General features: G+C 47.7%; 2 protein-coding genes across 12 annotated transcripts in view; one reads left to right on the top strand and one right to left on the bottom strand.

Annotated features, from left to right (window-relative positions):
* PRIMPOL (primase and DNA directed polymerase) overlaps positions 1-12,761 on the bottom strand; it is a 231,857-nt gene extending 219,096 nt beyond the window's left edge. Inside the window, exon 1 of one of the 2 annotated variants that reach the window (XM_063920714.1) lies at positions 12,662-12,761. The gene's annotated coding sequence lies outside the window, so the exon portion shown is untranslated. Of the gene's footprint in view, positions 1-12,272; positions 12,331-12,661 lie in introns of those variants that run through there. The other variant, XM_063920715.1, reaches the window with a different exon arrangement.
* Positions 1-18,484, top strand: part of CASP3 (caspase 3) — a 105,325-nt gene that overhangs the window by 18,242 nt on the left and 68,599 nt on the right. For 2 of the 10 annotated variants that reach the window (XM_063920722.1, XM_063920718.1), the window contains exon 1: positions 12,443-12,530. The exons of 2 other annotated variants lie outside the window; for them this stretch is intronic. Coding sequence is in view for 1 of the 8 variants with exons in the window: in XM_063920716.1 (XP_063776786.1) it covers positions 12,391-12,530 (140 nt within the window). In the remaining 7 variants the exon portion in view is untranslated. Of the gene's footprint in view, positions 1-12,332; positions 12,531-12,813; positions 12,941-18,484 lie in introns of those variants that run through there. 6 more of the 10 variants (XM_063920725.1, XM_063920717.1, XM_063920723.1 and 3 more) reach the window with 4 other exon arrangements.

Genomic DNA, 18,484 nt, shown 5'->3' with positions numbered 1-18,484 from the left:
AGATATGGACAACGCACTTATCTTGATGCCAGAGAGCAAATATCCCTCTGTGCATCTCACATACATATATATAGAATGCATCCTATTAAATGCTCTACATGAATAAAATATTTTCAGTCAGGGAATCCGACCAAGCCAACCCAGCACTGCATCTCCAGGCTGATGGCGATCGCTGGTCGCAGTATAACCACCGTATGTGTGTATATACTTTTTAGGATATTTTTCCAGCTTCCTATCAGCTGGCTCCTTGAGGGCGGCCGTATCTGGAGACGGTAACGCCACTTGATAAGCGTGTGAGCGCCTTATCACCCTAAGGGGTGTTTCCCAACGTACCCTAATTTCTGGCGGGAAAAGGTATAACGCCAATATTTGCTATCGGGGTAACCCTACGCATCATCACACACTTCATTTTATTTTATCTGATTCAGGAAAAACTACAGGTAGTTTTTTCACTCCCACATAATACCCTTTCTTGTGGTACTTGTAGTATCAGAAACACGTAACACCTCCTTCATTGCCCTTAACGTGTGGCCCTAATGAGAAATACGTTTGTTTATTCACCGTCGACACTGTATTCAGTGTCCGTGTCTGTGTCTGTGTCGACCGACTGAGGTAAATGGGCGTTTTTAAAACCCCTGACGGTGTTTCTGAGACGCCTGGACCGGTCCTAATAGATTGTCGGCCGTCTCATGTCGTCAACCGACCTTGCAGCGTGTTGACATTCTCACGTAATTCTCTAAATAAGCCATCCATTCCGGTGTCGACTCCCTAGAGAGTGACATCACCATTACAGGCAATTTCTCCGCCTCCTCACCAACATCGTCCTCATACATGTCGACACACACGTACCGACACACAGCACACACACCGGGAATGCTCTGACAGAGGACAGGACCCACTAGCCCTTTGGGGAGACAGAGGGAGAGTCTGCCAGCACACACCAAAAACGCTATAATTATATAGGGACAACCTTATATAAGTGTTTCTCCCTTATAGCATCTTTTATATATATACAATATCGCCAAAATCAGTGCCCCCCCTCTCTGTTTTAACCCTGTTTCTGTAGTGCAGTGCAGGGGAGAGCCTGGGAGCCTTCTCTCCAGCTTTTCTGTGAGAGAAAATGGCGCTGTGTGCTGAGGAGATAGGCCCCGCCCCTTTTTCGGCGGGCTCGTCTCCCGCTATTTTTGAAGTTAGGCAGGGGTTAAATATCTCCATATAGCCTCTGTGGGCTATATGTGAGGTATTTTTTGCCTCTAATAAGGTTTTTATTTGCCTCTCAGAGCGCCCCCCCCAGCGCTCTGCACCCTCAGTGACTGTTGTGTGAAGTGTGCTGAGAGGAAAATGGCGCACAGCTGCAGTGCTGTGCGCTACCTTAAGAAGACTGAGGAGTCTTCAGCCGCCGATTTTGGACCTCTTCTCTCTTCAGCGTCTGCAAGGGGGCCGGCGGCGCGGCTCCGGTGACCATCCAGGCTGTACCTGTGATCGTCCCTCTGGAGCTAGTGTCCAGTAGCCAAGCAGCAAATCCACTCTGCACGCAGGTGAGTTCACTACTTCTCCCCTAAGTCCCTCGTTGCAGTGATCCTGTTGCCAGCAGGACTCACTGTAAAGTAAAAAACCTAAGCTAAACTTTCTCTAAGCAGCTCTTTAGGAGAGCCACCTAGATTGCACCCTTCTCGTTCGGGCACAAAATCTAACTGGAGTCTGGAGGAGGGTCATAGGGGGAGGAGCCAGTGCACACCACCTGATCTGGTAAAAGCTTTACTTTTTTGTGCCCTGTCTCCTGCGGAGCCGCTATTCCCCATGGTCCTTTCAGGAACCCCAGCATCCACTTAGGACGATAGAGAAACGCTATAATTATATAGGGACAACCTTATATAAGTGTTTTCCCTTATAGCATCTTTTTTATATATTTCTAACGCCAAATTAGTGCCCCCCCTCTCTGTTTTAACCCTGTTTCTGTAGTGCAGTGCAGGGGAGAGCCTGGGAGCTTTCCCTCCAGCCTTTCTGTGAGGGAAAATGGCGCTGTGTGCTGAGGAGATAGGCCCCGCCCCTTTTTCGGCGGCCTCGTCTCCCGCTCTTAACGGATTCTGGCAGGGGTTAAATATCTGCATATAGCCTCCGGAGGCTATATGTGAGGTATTTTTAGCCAAATAAGGTTTTCATTTGCCTCCCAGGGCGCCCCCCTCCCAGCGCCCTGCACCCTCAGTGACTGCCGTGTGAAGTGTGCTGAGAGGAAAATGGCGCACAGCTGCAGTGCTGTGCGCTACCTTTAGAAGACTGAGGAGTCTTCTGCCGCCGATTCTGGACCTCTTCTTACTTCAGCATCTGCAAGGGGGCCGGCGGCAAGGCTCCGGTGACCATCCAGGCTGTACCTGTGATCGTCCCTCTGGAGCTGATGTCCAGTAGCCAAGAAGCCAATCCATCCTGCACGCAGGTGAGTTCACTTCTTCTCCCCTAAGTCCCTCGTTGCAGTGATCCTGTTGCCAGCAGGACTCACTGTAAAATAAAAAACCTAAGCTAAACTTTTCTAAGCAGCTCTTTAGGAGAGCCACCTAGATTGCACCCTTCTCGGCCGGGCACAAAAATCTAACTGAGGCTTGGAGGAGGGTCATAGGGGGAGGAGCCAGTACACACCACCTGATCGTAAAGCTTTACTTTTTGTGCCCTGTCTCCTGTGGAGCCGCTATTCCCCATGGTCCTTTCAGGAACCCCAGCATCCACTAGGACGATAGAGAAATCAGAATATCCACCCCAGGCTGGGATTTTAATCAAGTCCGATAGAAATACGGTTGAAAGCATTCGGATATCTGCAAATTTTTAATTGTATATGGACTTTATTACAGACAACTGTCTTCGATGTTTTAGCGCCCTCTGGGTTTTGTTTTCTTGTCTACATTTTCTCCGTTCCCACTAACAGGGGTTCTACCGTGAGGTGCTGCTTCTTGAAGCGCGTAATTAGCCCTGATGCAATTTTGCCATTTATAATGGGCGGATATCACAATTAATGACTGATAGTCATTTTCATGGTTTCCAATTAAAGGCCGTTTTTACCGTCATACGAAAACACATGGGATCAGGGATAAGTCCCCAATCCCCCATAGTGTGATAATGTAAAATTCTATGAATCAACCAGTGTGCATATGCATGGAATGTCCAAAAAGTGGTTCAATAACCCTTGTGAGAAATCAGTAACAGGAGTAACATTAGCAGGAACACCTGACCCCCGTGTAATATTGGGACTTGCTCAGCGCCATATTGTATACTTTTCTCCTTTAACATTGTAATTAAACGTTTAATGTCTTTCTTTCTGTAAACATTTGGCTGCTAGAGCTGTTGTGCCTAAATGGAAAAAAAATTATATATATATATATATTTTTATTTTTTATTTTTACTAAATTCCTTTAATCCCACAACTGCCACAAACATGGATTCTATATTAATACCTTTTTGCACAATGGTGGTCATTCCGAGTTGCTCGCTCGTTGCCGATTTTCGCTATATTGCGATTAGTCGCTTAATGTGCAAGGTTCGGAGAGCGCATGCGCTTAGTTATTTTACACAAAAGTTAGGTATTTTACTCACGGCATAACGAGGAATTTTCATCGTTCTCGTGATCGTACTGTGATTGACAGGAAGTGGGTGTTTCTGGGCGGAAACTGGCCGTTTTCTTGGAGTGTGTGAAAAAACGCTGTTTTTTTCTGGGAAAAACGGGGGAGTGTCTGAAGAAACGGGGGAGTGTCTGAAGAAACGGGGGAGTGTCTGGGCGAACGCTGGGTGTGTTTGTGACGTCAAACCAGGAACGAAACTGACTGAACTGATCGCAATGGCTGAGTAAGTCTGGAGCTACTCAGAAACTGCTAAGAAATTTCTATTCGCATTTGTGCTAATCTTTCGTTCACAATTCTGCTAAGCTAAGATACACTCCCAGAGGGCGGCAGCTTAGCGTGTGCAATGCTGCTAAAAGCAGCAAGCGAGCGAACAACTCGGAATGAGGGCCAATGTTCTAAGATGCAGTTAATGGAATTCATTAACACATGATGACAAGATGCTCTTGTGAATACCCTTGTGAATCATCCAATGGGGCAGATGTATTAACCTGGAGAACACATAAGGAAGTGATACACCAGTGATAAGTGCAAGGTGATAAACACACCAACCAATCAACTCCAATATGTAAATTAACAGTTAGGAGGTGATTGGCTGGTGCGTTTATCACCTTGCACTTATCACTGGTTTATCACTTCCTTATGCCGTCTCTAGGCTTAATACATCTGCCATGTGATTTATACCATACCTCCCAACTTTACCATCTTAAGGTGGGTACACACTGGGCGATATATCGGCCGTTCTATTGAACAGCCGATATATCACTGGTCCGTCGGCCAGTGTGAACGGGCGATATGTCTGTGAACTCTGTCGTTCACAGACATATCTCGTCGGCCCCGCAGCACAGCCGACGGCCAATATATCTACCGATATATTGGCCCATCGCTGTGTGTGTACGGGCGACCAGCCGGCCACCCGTACACAAGCTGCAGCGGCCAAGCCCAGTTCATGACGTCAGTCCCCAATCCGTCCATAGATATATCTGCAGATCAATTGAGCGTTGTGTGCGCACATGTGCACAGCGTCTATTCACTGCTGCTCTGCTAAGCAGGGCAGCGAGTGCAGGAACTTCCCAACTGACCCCCCCCCCCCACACACACACACACACACACCTCGGGAGACTGCTGCCCGCGGGTGGGACAGCAAGACAGTCCCAAAAATACGTGACTGTCCAGAGAAAATTGGGACAGTTGGAAAGTATGTTATACCCCTTTTCCACCGACTTCAAAATCCCAGGTTTTTGCCATCCCGGATTTTGGTCAGTGCAAACGCAACCTACCAGGACTAAATCCCAGGTCACAAAGCTGAGACCAGGGAAATAGCCAAGTTGCAGTGGAAAAATAAGAATTTACTCACCGGTAATTCTATTTCTCGTAGTCCGTAGTGGATGCTGGGACTCCGTAAGGACCATGGGGAATAGCGGCTCCGCAGGAGACTGGGCACAACTAAAAGAAAGCTTTTGGTCTAACTGGTGTGCACTGGCTCCTCCCCCTATGACCCTCCTCCAGACCTCAGTTAGGATACTGTGCCCGGAAGAGCTGACACAATAAGGAAGGATTTTGAATCCCGGGTAAGACTCATACCAGCCACACCAATCACACCGTATAACTCGTGATACAATACCCAGTTAACAGTATGAACAATAACTGAGCCTCTCAACAGATGGCTCAACAATAACCCTTTAGTTAAACAATAACTATATACAAGTATTGCAGACAATCCGCACTTGGGATGGGCGCCCAGCATCCACTACGGACTACGAGAAATAGAATTACCGGTGAGTAAATTCTTATTTTCTCTGACGTCCTAAGTGGATGCTGGGACTCCGTAAGGACCATGGGGATTATACCAAAGCTCCCAAACGGGCGGGAGAGTGCGGATGACTCTGCAGCACCGAATGGCCAAACTCTAGGTCCTCCTCAGCCAGGGTGTCAAACTTGTAGAATTTTGCAAATGTGTTTGACCCCGACCAAGTACCTGCTCGGCAAAGTTGTAAAGCCGAGACCCCTCGGGCACCCGCCCAAGAAGAGCCCACCTTCCTCGTGGAATGGGCTTTCACTGATTTAGGATGCGGCAGTCCAGCCGCAGAATGTGCAAGCTGAATCGTACTACAGATCCAGCGAGCAATAGTCTGCTTTGAAGCAGGTGCACCCAACTTGTTGGGCGCATGCAGGATAAACAGCGAGTCAGTCTTTCTGACGCCAGCTGTCCTGGAAACATAAATTTTCAGGGCCCTGACTACGTCCAACAACTTGGAAGCCTCCAAGTCTTTAGTAGTCGCAGGCACCACAATAGGTTGGTTCAAATGAAAGGCTGATACCACCTTAGGGAGAAACTGGGGACGAGTCCTCAATTCTGCCCTATCCATATGAAAAATCAGATAAGGGCTTTTACATGACAAAGCCGCTAATTCTGATACACGCCTGGCCGAAGCCAAGGCCAACAACATGACCACTTTCCACGTGAGATATTTCAATTCCACGGTTTTAAGTGGCTCAAACCAATGTGACTTTAGGAAATACAACACCACGTTGAGATCCTAAGGTGCCACTGGGGGCACAAAAGGGGGCTGAATATGCAGCACTCCCTTAACAAAAGTCTGAACTTCAGGCAGTGAAGCCAGTTCTCTCTGGAAGAAAATCGATAGAGCCGAAATCTGGACCTTAATGGAACCCAATTTTAGGCCCATAGTCACCCCTGACTGTAGGAAGTGCAGGAAACGGCCCAGCTGATATTCTTCCTTGGGGCCTTCCTGGCCTCACACCACGCAACATATTTTCGCCAAATGCGGTGATAATGGTTCGCGGTCACTTCTTTCCTAGCTTTAATCAGCGTAGAAATGACTTCCTCCGGAATGCCCTTTTCCTTCAGGATCCGGCGTTCAACCGCCATGCCGTCAAACGCAGCCGCGGTAAGTCTTGGAACAGACAGGGCCCCTGCTGCAGCAGCTCCTGTCTGAGCGGCAGAGGCCATGGGTCCTCTGAGATCATTTCTTGAAGTTCCGGGTACCAAGCTTTTCTTGGCCAATCCGGAACAATGAGTATAGTTCTTACTCCTCTTCTCCTTATTATCCTCAGTACCTTTGGTATGAGAGGAAGAGGAGGGAACACATAAACCGACCGGTACACCCACGGTGTCACTAGAGCGTCCACAGCTATCGCCTGAGGGTCTCTAGACCAGGCGCAATATCTTTCTAGCTTTTTGTTTAGGCGGGACGCCATCATGTCCACCTGAGGCCTTTCCTAGCGGTTTACAATCAGTTGGAAGACTTCTGGATGAAGTCCCCACTCTCCCGGGTGGAGGTCGTGCCTGCTGAGGAAGTCTGCTTCCCAGTTGTCCACTCCCGGAATGAATACTGCTGACAGTGCCAACACGTGATTTTCCGCCCATCGGAGAATCCTTGTGGCTTCTGCCATCGCCGTCCTGCTTCTTGTGCCACCCTGTCGGTTTACATGGGCGACTGCCGTGATGTTGTCTGACTGTATCAGTACCGACTGGTTTTGAAGCAGGGGTTTTGCCTGACTTAGGGCATTGAAAATGGCCCTCAGTTCCAGAATATTTATGTGTAGGTAAGTCTCCTGACTTGACCATAGTCCTTGGAAGTTTCTTCCCTGTGTGACTGCCCCCCAGCCTCGAAGGCTGGCATCCGTGGTCACCAGGACCCAGTCCTGTATGCCGAATCTGCGGCCCTTTTGAAGATGAGCACTTTGCAGCCACCACAGCAGAGACACCCTGGTCCTTGGAGACAGGGTTATCAGCCGATGCATCTGAAGATGCGATCCGGACCACTTGTCCAACAGGTCCCACTGAAAAGTTCTTGCATGGAACCTGCCGAATGGAATTGCTTCGTAGGAAGCTACCATTTTTCCCAGGACTCGCGTGCAGTGATGCACCGACACCCGTTTTGGTTTTAGGAGGCCTCTGACTAGAGATGACAGCTCCTTGGCCTTTTCCTCCGGGAGAAACACTTTTTTCTGTTCTGTGTCCAGAACCATCCCCAGGAACAGTAGACGTGTCGTAGGGACCAGCTGTGACTTTGGAATATTTAGAATCCAGCCGTGCTGTTGTAGCACCTCCCGAGATAGTGCTACCCCGACCAACAACTGCTCCCTGGACCTCGCCTTTATCAGGAGATCGTCCAAGTACGGGATAATTAAAACTCCCTTTTTTCGAAGGAGTATCATCATTTCGGCCATTACCTTGGTAAATACCCTCGCAGCCGTGGATAGACCAAACGGCAACGTCTGGAATTGGTAATGACAATCCTGTACCACAAATCTGAGGTACTCCTGGTGAGGATGGTAAATAGGGACATGCAGGTAAGCATCCTTGATGTCCAGTGATACCATGTAATCCCCCTCGTCCAGGCTTGCAATAACCGCCCTGAGCGATTCCATCTTGAACTTGAATTTTTTTATATATGTGTTCAAGGATTTCAAATTTAAAATGGGTCTCACCGAACCGTCCGGTTTCGGTACCACAAACATTGTGGAATAGTAACCCCGTCCTTGTTGAAGTAGGGGCACCTTGACTATCACCTGCTGGGAATACAGCTTGTGAATTGCCTCTAGCACTGCCTCCCTGCCTGAGGGAGTTGTTGGCAAGGCAGATTTGAGGAAACGCCGGGGGGGAGACGTCTTGAATTCCAGCTTGTACCCCTGAGATACTACTTGAAGGATCCAGGGATCCACCCGTGAGCGAGCCCACTGATTGCTGAAGTTTTTGAGACGGGCCCCCACCGTACCTGGCTCCGCCTGTGGAGCCCCAGCGTCATGCGGTGGACTTGGAGGAAGCGGGGGAGGACTTTTGCTCCTGGGAACTGGCTGTATGCTGCAGCTTTTTCCCTCTACCTCTGCCTCTGGGCAGAAAGGACGCGCCTTTAACCCGCTTGCCCTTATGGGGCTGAAAGGACTGTACCTGATAATACGGTGCTTTCTTTGGCTGTGAGGGAACATGGGGTAAAAATGCTGACTTCCCAGCTGTTGCTGTGGAAACGAGGTCCGAGAGACCATCCCCGAACAATTCCTCACTCTTATAAGGCAAAACTTCCATGTGCCTTTTAGAATCTGCATCACCTGTCCACTGCCGAGTCCATAACCCTCTCCTGGAAGAAATGGACATTGCACTTATTTTAGATGCCAGCCGGCAAATATCCCTCTGTGCATCTCTCATGTATAAGACTGCGTCTTTAATATGCTCTACGGTTAGCAATATAGTGTCCCTGTCTAGGGTATCAATATTTTCCGACAGGGAATCTGACCACGCAGCTGCAGCACTGCACATCCAAGCTGAAGCAATAGCTGGTCTCAGTATAATACCTGTGTGTGTATATACAGACTTCAGGATAGCCTCCTGCTTTCTATCAGCAGGCTCCTTTAGGGCGGCCGTATCCGGAGACGGTAGTGCCACCTTCTCCCAACGTGACCTATCCTCTGGCGGGAAAGGGTACGTCATTAGTAACCTTTTAGAAATTACCAGTTTCTTATCGGGGGAAGCCCACGCTTCTTCACACACTTCATTTAATTCCTCAGATGGAGGAAAAACTACTGGTAGTTTTTTCTCTCCAAACATAATACCCTTTTTTGTGGTACCTGGGGTAACATCAGAAATGTGCAACACATTTTTCATAGCCTCAATCATGTAACGTGTGGCCCTATTGGAAGTTACATTAGTCTCATCGTCGTCGACACTGGAGTCAGTATCCGTGTCGACATCTGTGTCTGCCATCTGAGGTAGCGGGCGTTTTAGAGCCCCTGATGGCTTTTGAGACGCCTGGGCAGGCACAGGCTGAGAAGCCCATATTTCCCATATTTGGTATGTCGTCAAACCTTTTATGTAAGGAGTCGACACTGTCACGTAATTCCTTCCACATAACCATCCACTCAGGTGTCGGCCCCGCAGGGGGTGACATCACATTTATAGGCATCTGCTCCGCCTCCACATAAGCCTCCTCATCAAACATGTCGACACAGCCGTACCGACACACCGCACACACACCGGGAATGCTCTGACAGAGGACAGGACCCCACAAAGCCCTTTGGGGAGACAGAGAGAGAGTATGCCAGCACACACCAGAGCGCTATATAACACAGGGATTAACACTATAACTGAGTTTTTTCCCTTATAGCTGCTTATATATATATATATTGCTGCGCCTAAATTTAGTGCCCCCCCTCTCTTTTTTACCCTTTTGTAGCTTGAAACTGCAGGGGAGAGCCAGGGAGCGATCCTTCCAGCGGAGCCGTGAGGGAAAAATGGCGCCAGTGTGCTGAGGGAGATAGCCCCGCCCCTTTTTCGGCAGACTTTTCACCCGCTTTTTTATGGATTCTGGCAGGGGTATTTATCACATATATAGCCTCTGGGACTATATATTGTGATTTTTTTGCCAGCCAAGGTATTAATATTGCTGCTCAGGGGGCCCCCCCCCCCAGCGCCCTGCACCCATCAGTGACCGGAGTGTGAGGTGTGCATGAGGAGCAATGGCGCACAGCTGCAGTGCTGTGCGCTACCTTGTTGAAGACCGAAGTCTTCTGCCGCCGATTTTCCGGACCATCTTCATGCTTCTGGCTCTGTAAGGGGGACGGCGGCGCGGCTCCGGGACCGGACGAATGAGGTCGGGTCCTGTGTTCGATCCCTCTGGAGCTAATGGTGTCCAGTAGCCTAAGAAGCCCAAGCTAGCTGCAAGCAGGTAGGTTCGCTTCTTCTCCCCTTAGTCCCTCGTAGCAGTGAGTCTGTTGCCAGCAGATCTCACTGAAAATAAAAAACCTAAAATATACTTTCTTTTCTAGGAGCTCAGGAGAGCCCCTAGTGTGCATCCAGCTCAGCCGGGCACAAGATTCTAACTGAGGTCTGGAGGAGGGTCATAGGGGGAGGAGCCAGTGCACACCAGTTAGACCAAAAGCTTTCTTTTAGTTGTGCCCAGTCTCCTGCGGAGCCGCTATTCCCCTTGGTCCTTACGGAGTCCCAGCATCCACTTAGGACGTCAGAGAAAGGGGTATTACAGAAACACTGGTGACATTCTCACTAGATATTGTTGCAGCAGAAATGTGATTTATGTATTACCAAAATGGAAAAAAAATAAAAGAAATTGCAGAATGGTTAAATAAAATAACATCTAAATGTGTCTACTCTTTTCACTGCTTGATACATCCCCGTGATAGCGACAGGGAGCCGCAGCCAAAATGCGATGCACAGCAACACCACCAATATGTCGAAAATTTGACCATACCTCCCAACATGACCCTTAGGGTAGAACTCAGTTAGGTGCGTTAACTAGTGATGAGCGGATTCGGTTTTACTCGGTTCTCAAAACGGCATCTTATTGGCTCACGGATGTCACGTGTTTTGGATAGCCAATAAGATGCCGTTTTGAGAACCGAGTAAAACCGAGTAAAACCGAACCTCGCTCATCACTAGCGTTAACCCATTTACAATACAAAATCCATATGTAAGGGCAATGATGAATGCCGTTATCAGCGCTCAAATCATACCTCCCAACATGATCCTCTCCAGGAGGGACAGAATTATCTGCTTCTGGACTTTTCTCTTAATTTATGATTGCCGGCACCTGTGTTGAACAGGTTAATGGATAAGAAAGGTGTTTCAGTACAGGTGATGGTAATCATAAATAAAGAGGGAAGTCCAGGAGCAGAGCATTCTGTCCCTCCAGGAGAGGATCATGTTGGGAGGTATGATTTGAGCGCTGATAACGGCATTCATCATTACCCTTACATATGGATTTTGTATTGTAATGGGTTAACACACCTGAGTTCTCCCCTAAGATTTATTAGTGGTAACACCAGTATCCCTGAAATATGATGGTCTGAGAGCTCTTCGAGAACAGAGGTATTATATGGGAGATAAGACTATATTATCTCCTCTAACTAGCATCATCGTGGCTACAGAGCATGGTTGGTTCTAGCATCTACCTACAGAGCATTGCTATAATCATAATTTTTTTAAATTTACAAATACAAATGCAAAATTGGAAATATATTGCTAAATTTCGTTCAAAAGAAACTCTAAACCTAAAACACAGCTTGTTTTATACAGTATGAGGCTCTATTCATGAAACGGGGAAAATAGTGGAGAAGTTGCCGATGGTAACCAATCAGCTTTGAAGGAAGCCTTTATCAAGTACAGTCTATAAAATGTAAGGGAGATGATGATTGGTTGCTGTGGGCAACTACTCCACTGGTCTGTTCCTCCACTATTTTCACTACTTCATGAATAGAGCCCATACTGTATAAAACAAGCTGTGTTTTACAGTAGGTTTAAGGGCCCTACACATTAGGCCAGAGGTTCTCAAACTCGGTCCTCGGGGAGTGAAGTTTCTTCACTCCCCCCGTCACGCGGCTGCATTGAAGTGCAGGCAAATATGGACGAGATCGTCCATATTAGCCTGCATGCACAGCCGACGGGAGACCAGCGATGAACGAGCGCGGGGACGCGCATCGTTCATCGCTGGAGTCTCCACACTGAAAGATATGAACGAGTTCTCGTTCATTTATGAACGAGATCGTTCATATCTTTCTGAAAATCGGCCAGTGTGTAGGGCCTATTAGGCGATAACCATGAACGATATGAACGAGAACTCATTCAGCTCTGTGCCTGCCAGTCTGTACAAATCTCCCGCCACTGGCAGCTGCGCTGATTGGACACCTCACGTTCTAATAGTGCTCTTGCTGTTGCCGCTGGTTATTATAACGCACACGCACAGTGCACAGAGTAGCCGGCCGGCCTGAGCACACGGGTAACAGGCTGCATACACTATTTCCGCCAGTTATGTCTGCCACTGTGACCGGCCATTTTACTGTAGCTGATACTTTGTTTGAGCACAATGTTGGCTTCAAGAAAATGGACTCCCACTTTTTCAAGTCTAAAGAACGCTATATAGTAAAGAATGTCCGCACAGACGCTGCAGTGTAAGTAAATAGCTATGTGGATTATAGTGTACTGAATGCTTCACCCCATGCTCTGTATGGTACAGACGGAGTTACAGCAGTACATCACCGCGCTCAGTGATTGGCGGGAACTGACCAACGTCACTAGTTACCTAGCGCTAGAACAGCGAGTAATAAGACTCCGCTTCCTCCGTTACCGGGGCCGCAGCAAGTACCTGTCCCCAGCCGCGTCCACAGAGCTGGGCGATATGTTGTTGTTATGTGAACTCTAAGCCAATAGGAAGCGTCCTCGTCCTAGGCTCCGCCCACACTGGCTGATTTTACTGCTTGTTGTAACCCAAAGGCAGATAGACAACAGAAGAACGGTGGCTGCAAGTCATAGACACGCATAGGTGCTAGCTGGTGGTAAGAGGAGCCGTGTAATGACGTGTGTATGTGTTGTGTTGTACTATACTATATGTAGTCGCACAATGTGTGTATGTGTTATATATAGTGTGTGCTATACTGTGTAGTCATACAGTGTGTGCATGTGTTATATACAGTGTGTGCATGTGTTATACAGTGTGTGCTATAGTCAGACAGTGTGTGCATGTGTTGTATACAGTGTGTGCTATACAGTGTAGTTGTATAGTGTATGTGCTGTACATTGTGGGTTATACTGTTGAGTTGGACAGTGTATTGTATACTGTAGTTGTACAGTGTAGGTATACAATGTGTGTGTGCTATACAGTATTACTATAACGTTTCCAAGGAGACTATTCAGCCGTTGTGGAACTACTGTTACCAGCATGGCTTTCTAGCCATGAAGGCATCATGGGACTTATAGTTGATGTGAGGGACTTATAGAAGATGTGAGGAGCAGCACTAGGCTGCATCTCTGCACAGTTGTCAGAGTGCAGCTGTCACCAGCAGCATGAGGTGCGCGGCTCTGTCTGAGGCTCTTGCACAATGTACATGTCAGCAGTGGCAGGCAGAGTGAGTGAGTGTGTCTCAGTGTCTGTCCCTGTTACTAGCCAGTGCTGGGGTGGACTGAGGTCGGAGCTGTAATGGATACGTGGCCTTTTCATTACATGTCTCTGTTACAGGCAGTGCCTGAGCAGCACCAGACAAAGTTGTTGTAATATAGGAGACTAGTCACTAGTGCCGAGTTCGTTGGGACCCTGTAAAATGCAGCAATGACTCGTTAGTCTTCTGAATCCTCTTTGTTTTTCTGATGGTACAGAAATGTAGCAAATTACCGTGAATCACCTTCTCATGTGCGGGTGCAGTGTGTGCCTATGCACCAGCTTCATGTTTATTTTGTAGTGAGTTGTTTACAGAAGAAATAATCCAGCTCCTTGTAGGGCTCCAGATATACCACTAAATCTTAGGGCAGTCCCTATAGAGAGATCTTCAGGATTAAAGTCTGTTTAATGAATAACCCTTGTTCTAGGGAACAATATTTATGTCTTATTAGATGTAATTTTTAAGGGGTGTAGTATGGTATGCCGGCGGCCAGCATACCAGCCCCGGGATCCAACCGCCGGCATACCGACAGCTTGGCAAGTGCAAATGAGCGCCTTGCGGGCTTGCTGCGCTCGCCACGCTGCGGGCACGGTGGTGCAACGCTATTTATTCTCCCTCCAGCGGGGTCGCGGACCCCCAAGAGGGAGAATAGTTGTCGTGTGTCGGGATTCCGCCGCCGGTATACTGTGCGCCGGGATCCCAACAGCCGGCATACTGAATTCTACCCATTTTTAAGACACAAAGTTTCAAAAGATCCTTTATTTCAAGGCTGCATCTTTTACGTTATCTGAAGTGTGGTACAGAAGAAAAATTATTGTATTTCTGTTATCAGTTAATCGGAACCTGTCATTTTAGAAAATGAAACAAGCAATCTACAGTATATGTTGCAATGGGAAAGGCTGCCCTACCTATATCCACAAGGTGTCATGCACTTTCTAGCAGCAGAACTTTCACGTTTTTACTTCAGAGTAAACATTGGTCCTGTGCTCTGTGGTTTCACTGTGCAGCACTGAATTTTTACGGCGCCTTCTAAATAAACAATAATACATGTTCAGGAACAAAGGGCCTAATGCAGACCTGATCGCTGTTGTGCGAAATCGCATAGCAGCCGATTATCGAACGACTGTGTATGCGTAAAGATCGTAATGCAAAAATCCTGCGTCTTTTTTTATCGCTGGGCGTGCACAGATTGATTGACAGAAGGCAAACATTTGGGGGTGGTAACTGGCTGTTTTCTGGGAGTGTCAGGAAAAACGCAGGCGTCCCAAAGCGTTTTCAGGGCGGGTGTGTGACGTCAGCTCCGGCCTGATCTGCCTGTTTTTTTCGCACTGTAGTCTTGGCACACGCACAGACTGGAAAACTCATTCGATGGTGGGTGAGTTGTGAACGGATTTGCAGCTGACTGGCATATGCAAAGCTTTTTGCACGTCGTACGCAGACTTGCACAGGGCAGAATTTCACTCTGGCTGGGCGGCGACTATCTGATCGCAAACTTCTGCAAATTCACAGAGGTGCGATCAGGTCAGAATTAGGCACAAAGGCTGATCTACTGTACGTTTTAGGGTAAGGTTATTGCATACATGGAAAACTTACATTGATTTATTGGTCATGGTTTAGACCATGCTCTTATGAAGGCTATTGCCGGTTTTTAAAGGATACTTGACACCAAAAAGGAGTTGAGCCTTTATTCTCTTAGCACATGAATAAGAGGGTTACATACGGATTGCCAACAAGCAGTATGTGGACTTGGAAGGCAGCAGCTGGAATGCCGGCAGTAAAATACTACTCGCAGCATTCATCATGCTTACAGATGTACTGTTGGTGGGCATAAAATGCTGTGAGCAGCAGTTTACACTTGCTGACATCGTGGAACCTGCCTTCCAGAGTCCGCATTTTGTTTATCGACATAAGGATTGTCGACAAGCACAATACATCCCGGAGAAGTTCCCCATGGCCTATGCCATGCAAATTCTTGTCATGCAGTGCTTGTATAATGTCACTGGTCCCTAGTAAAAGTCTACACTCATAAATAGTGTAAAGCTGGAAGTAGCTGCTTACAGAGAGGCTAAACATATTACAGGTTGAGTATCCCTTATCCAAAATGCTTGGGACCAGAAGTATTTTGGATATCGAATTTTTCCGTATTTTGGAATAACTGCAGACCATAATGAGGTATCATGGTGATGGGACCTAAGTCTAAGCACAGGATGCATTTATGTTTCATATACACCTTATACACACAGCCTGAAGGTCATTTTAGCCAATATTTTTAATAACTTTGTGCATTAAACAAAGTGTGCTACATTCACACAATTCATTTATGTTTGATATACACCTTATGCACACAGCCTGAAGGTCATTTAATACAATATTTTTAATAACTTTGTGTATTAAACAAAGTTTGTGTACATTGATGCTGCATTCAGACTGCAAATGCCGGATCCTACCCGGTAAGACAAACGTGTACTTACCGGGTGGGATCCGGCATTTGCACTCCGCTGCTGGCTTTCCGACCCGGCAATATACCGGGTCGGTTGCCATAACAACGGAGCGCGCAGCAGCAGCAGGGGCGGGGGTGGAGGCGGCGTCGGGAGATGAGCTCATCTCCAGCGTCGCCTCTCCCTATCTTGTGAATGGGAACCGTGTCGCATCGACACGGCTCCCATTCACACCGCACCTGACCCGGTAATCAACCCGGGTAAAACCCTTCTTTTTTACCGGGTTGATTTACCGGGTCAGGCGACCCGCTAAATCGGCCAGTGTGCTTTCACATCGCACACTGACCCGGTTCGACACGGCAATATGCCGTGTCGGTACGGGGTTATTTGTGCGATGTGAAAGGGGTATGAGTCACAGAAAGCACTCTCACTGAAAAAATTCCGTATTTCGGAATATTCCGTATTTCGGAGTATTTGGATATGGGATACTCAACCTGTAATATGTAATATATTGATGTCCACACGCTTTCAAATTTTAGTTTATGGTGCAGCAAATTTCAAACACCGATACTCTGTAGAACTGGATGTGTCATGCAAAACTCAAGATAGTGTTTGGACCACGGTTAGCATTGCAGCAGTCTCAAAGCGCTGGGGCCATGGGTTAGAGTAGAGGTGGGCAAAATACGGCCCGCGGGCCGGATGCGGCCCGCAAACCGATCCTGCCTCCCACCAGCGAGCAATGACAAGCGTCCCGACTGCTTGTCATTGCTCTGCAGTACCTTCAAGCTGCCGATGCAGTCTCCCCTGCTGCTGCTGCACGGCGCCTCCAGTGTCCCCAGTGACAACGGCTGTGTTCAGCTGAAAAGGGGGCGGAGCTACGGGCCGACGGGGGGGGGGGGCGTGGTTACACGGGCCCTAAGGGGGCGGGGCTACACGGGACAAGAGCAGACTACTACAGATCAATCCTTCCTGCCACTACCAGCTAGATCAGTGAGTTACTGGAAAAAGTGAGTGAAAGAAATAAAGTGTGTGTGTGATAGTGTGCATATATTTGTGTGTGCGGCAGTGGCGTCAGACTGTTTTTAGGTTGGGGGTAGAGGTCTTTAGCTCTCGCTGTACCAACCCCTCCCGTGTTCTGTCACCATGTCACCCCCCCATGTTTTGTCACTGTGTCACCCCCACCGTGTTCAGTCACTGTGTCACCCCCACCGTGTTCTGTCACTGTCACCCCCACCGTGTTCTGTCACTGTGTCACCCCCACCGTGTTCTGTCACTGTGTCACCCCCACCGTGTTCTGTCACTGTGTCACCCCCACCGTGTTCTGTCACTGTGTCACCCCCACCGTGTTCTGTCACGGTCACCCCCCTCCCCCCATGTTCTGTCACTGTGTCACCCCCCCGTGTTGTCACTGTGTCACCCCCCGAGTTCTATCACTGTGTCACACCTTTCCCCAGGGGCCATAAGACACTGGATAATTTGCTTGCTGCGCAATGATTATCCCAAATAAAATGTTAGTGTGTAAAAGGGGGCTCTACCTGATGTAATGTGTAAAAGGCGGCTCTACCATCCATACTGTGTATAAGGGAGCTCTACCTGCCATAATGTGTGTAAAAGGGGCTCTACCTGCCATAATGTGTGTAAAAGGGGCTCTACATGGTGTAATGTGTGTAAGTGGCGCTACTGTGTGGCGCAATTTGAATAATGGAGCAGCCTAATATGAATCTGTATTATTTTTTGGCCATGCCCCTTCCACACGAAGCCACGTCCCTATATTTTTGGCACGTGGGGGGGCTTCTATTTTATGCGTGGCCCACGGATAGTGACAAGAAAGTGTCAAGTGGCCCCTCAGCTGAAATAATTGCCCACCCCTGGGTTAGAGTCTGACCAAGGCTTTATCTGTGTGGCGTACTTAGTTTGCCCCATGCTTACTTGGGTTTCCTATGGGTGCTTCAGTCTCCCACCAACAAAATGAACCCTTACTATTATACATTAACTGTACATCGCTGCCTAATATGATTGTGTGTGTGTATGTATGTATGTATGTATGTATGTGTATATATATATATATATATATATATATATATATATAATGTATGTATGTGTGTATATATATATATAATATAATAATACAAATTTGGAACGCACACACCTTCAACAGTTCTGGTAGGGTGCTCGGTCACAAATAACATCCAGATCTGTGCTGGTTGATGTGGACTATTTTCACAAAGAAAGATATTTATATATATATATATATATATAGTTGTGCTCATAAGTTTACATACCCTAGCAGAACTTGTGATTTTCGGGCCATTTGTCAGAGAATATGAATGATAACTGTCCATGAGGAAGGTGCCTCTGAGCACCGAAACAGCTGTCGACCTACCTGTTTGTTGCTGGAGGCTTGCACTACTTACCACGTTGAAATGGTGATATGATATTATGCAGTTTTTTGACACCCCATGTGCTTCTACTAATGTTTCTTGCCTCTGGTGCTTTTAAGATCTTATTTTTTGATAAAGATTTTATTATGCA

This window comes from Pseudophryne corroboree, chromosome 1 (genome assembly GCF_028390025.1).
Source record: "Pseudophryne corroboree isolate aPseCor3 chromosome 1, aPseCor3.hap2, whole genome shotgun sequence".
NCBI classification, from domain to species: domain Eukaryota; kingdom Metazoa; phylum Chordata; class Amphibia; order Anura; family Myobatrachidae; genus Pseudophryne; species Pseudophryne corroboree.
Note: the sequence above shows the minus strand (reverse complement) of the source record. Positions and strands in the feature narration are given on the sequence as shown.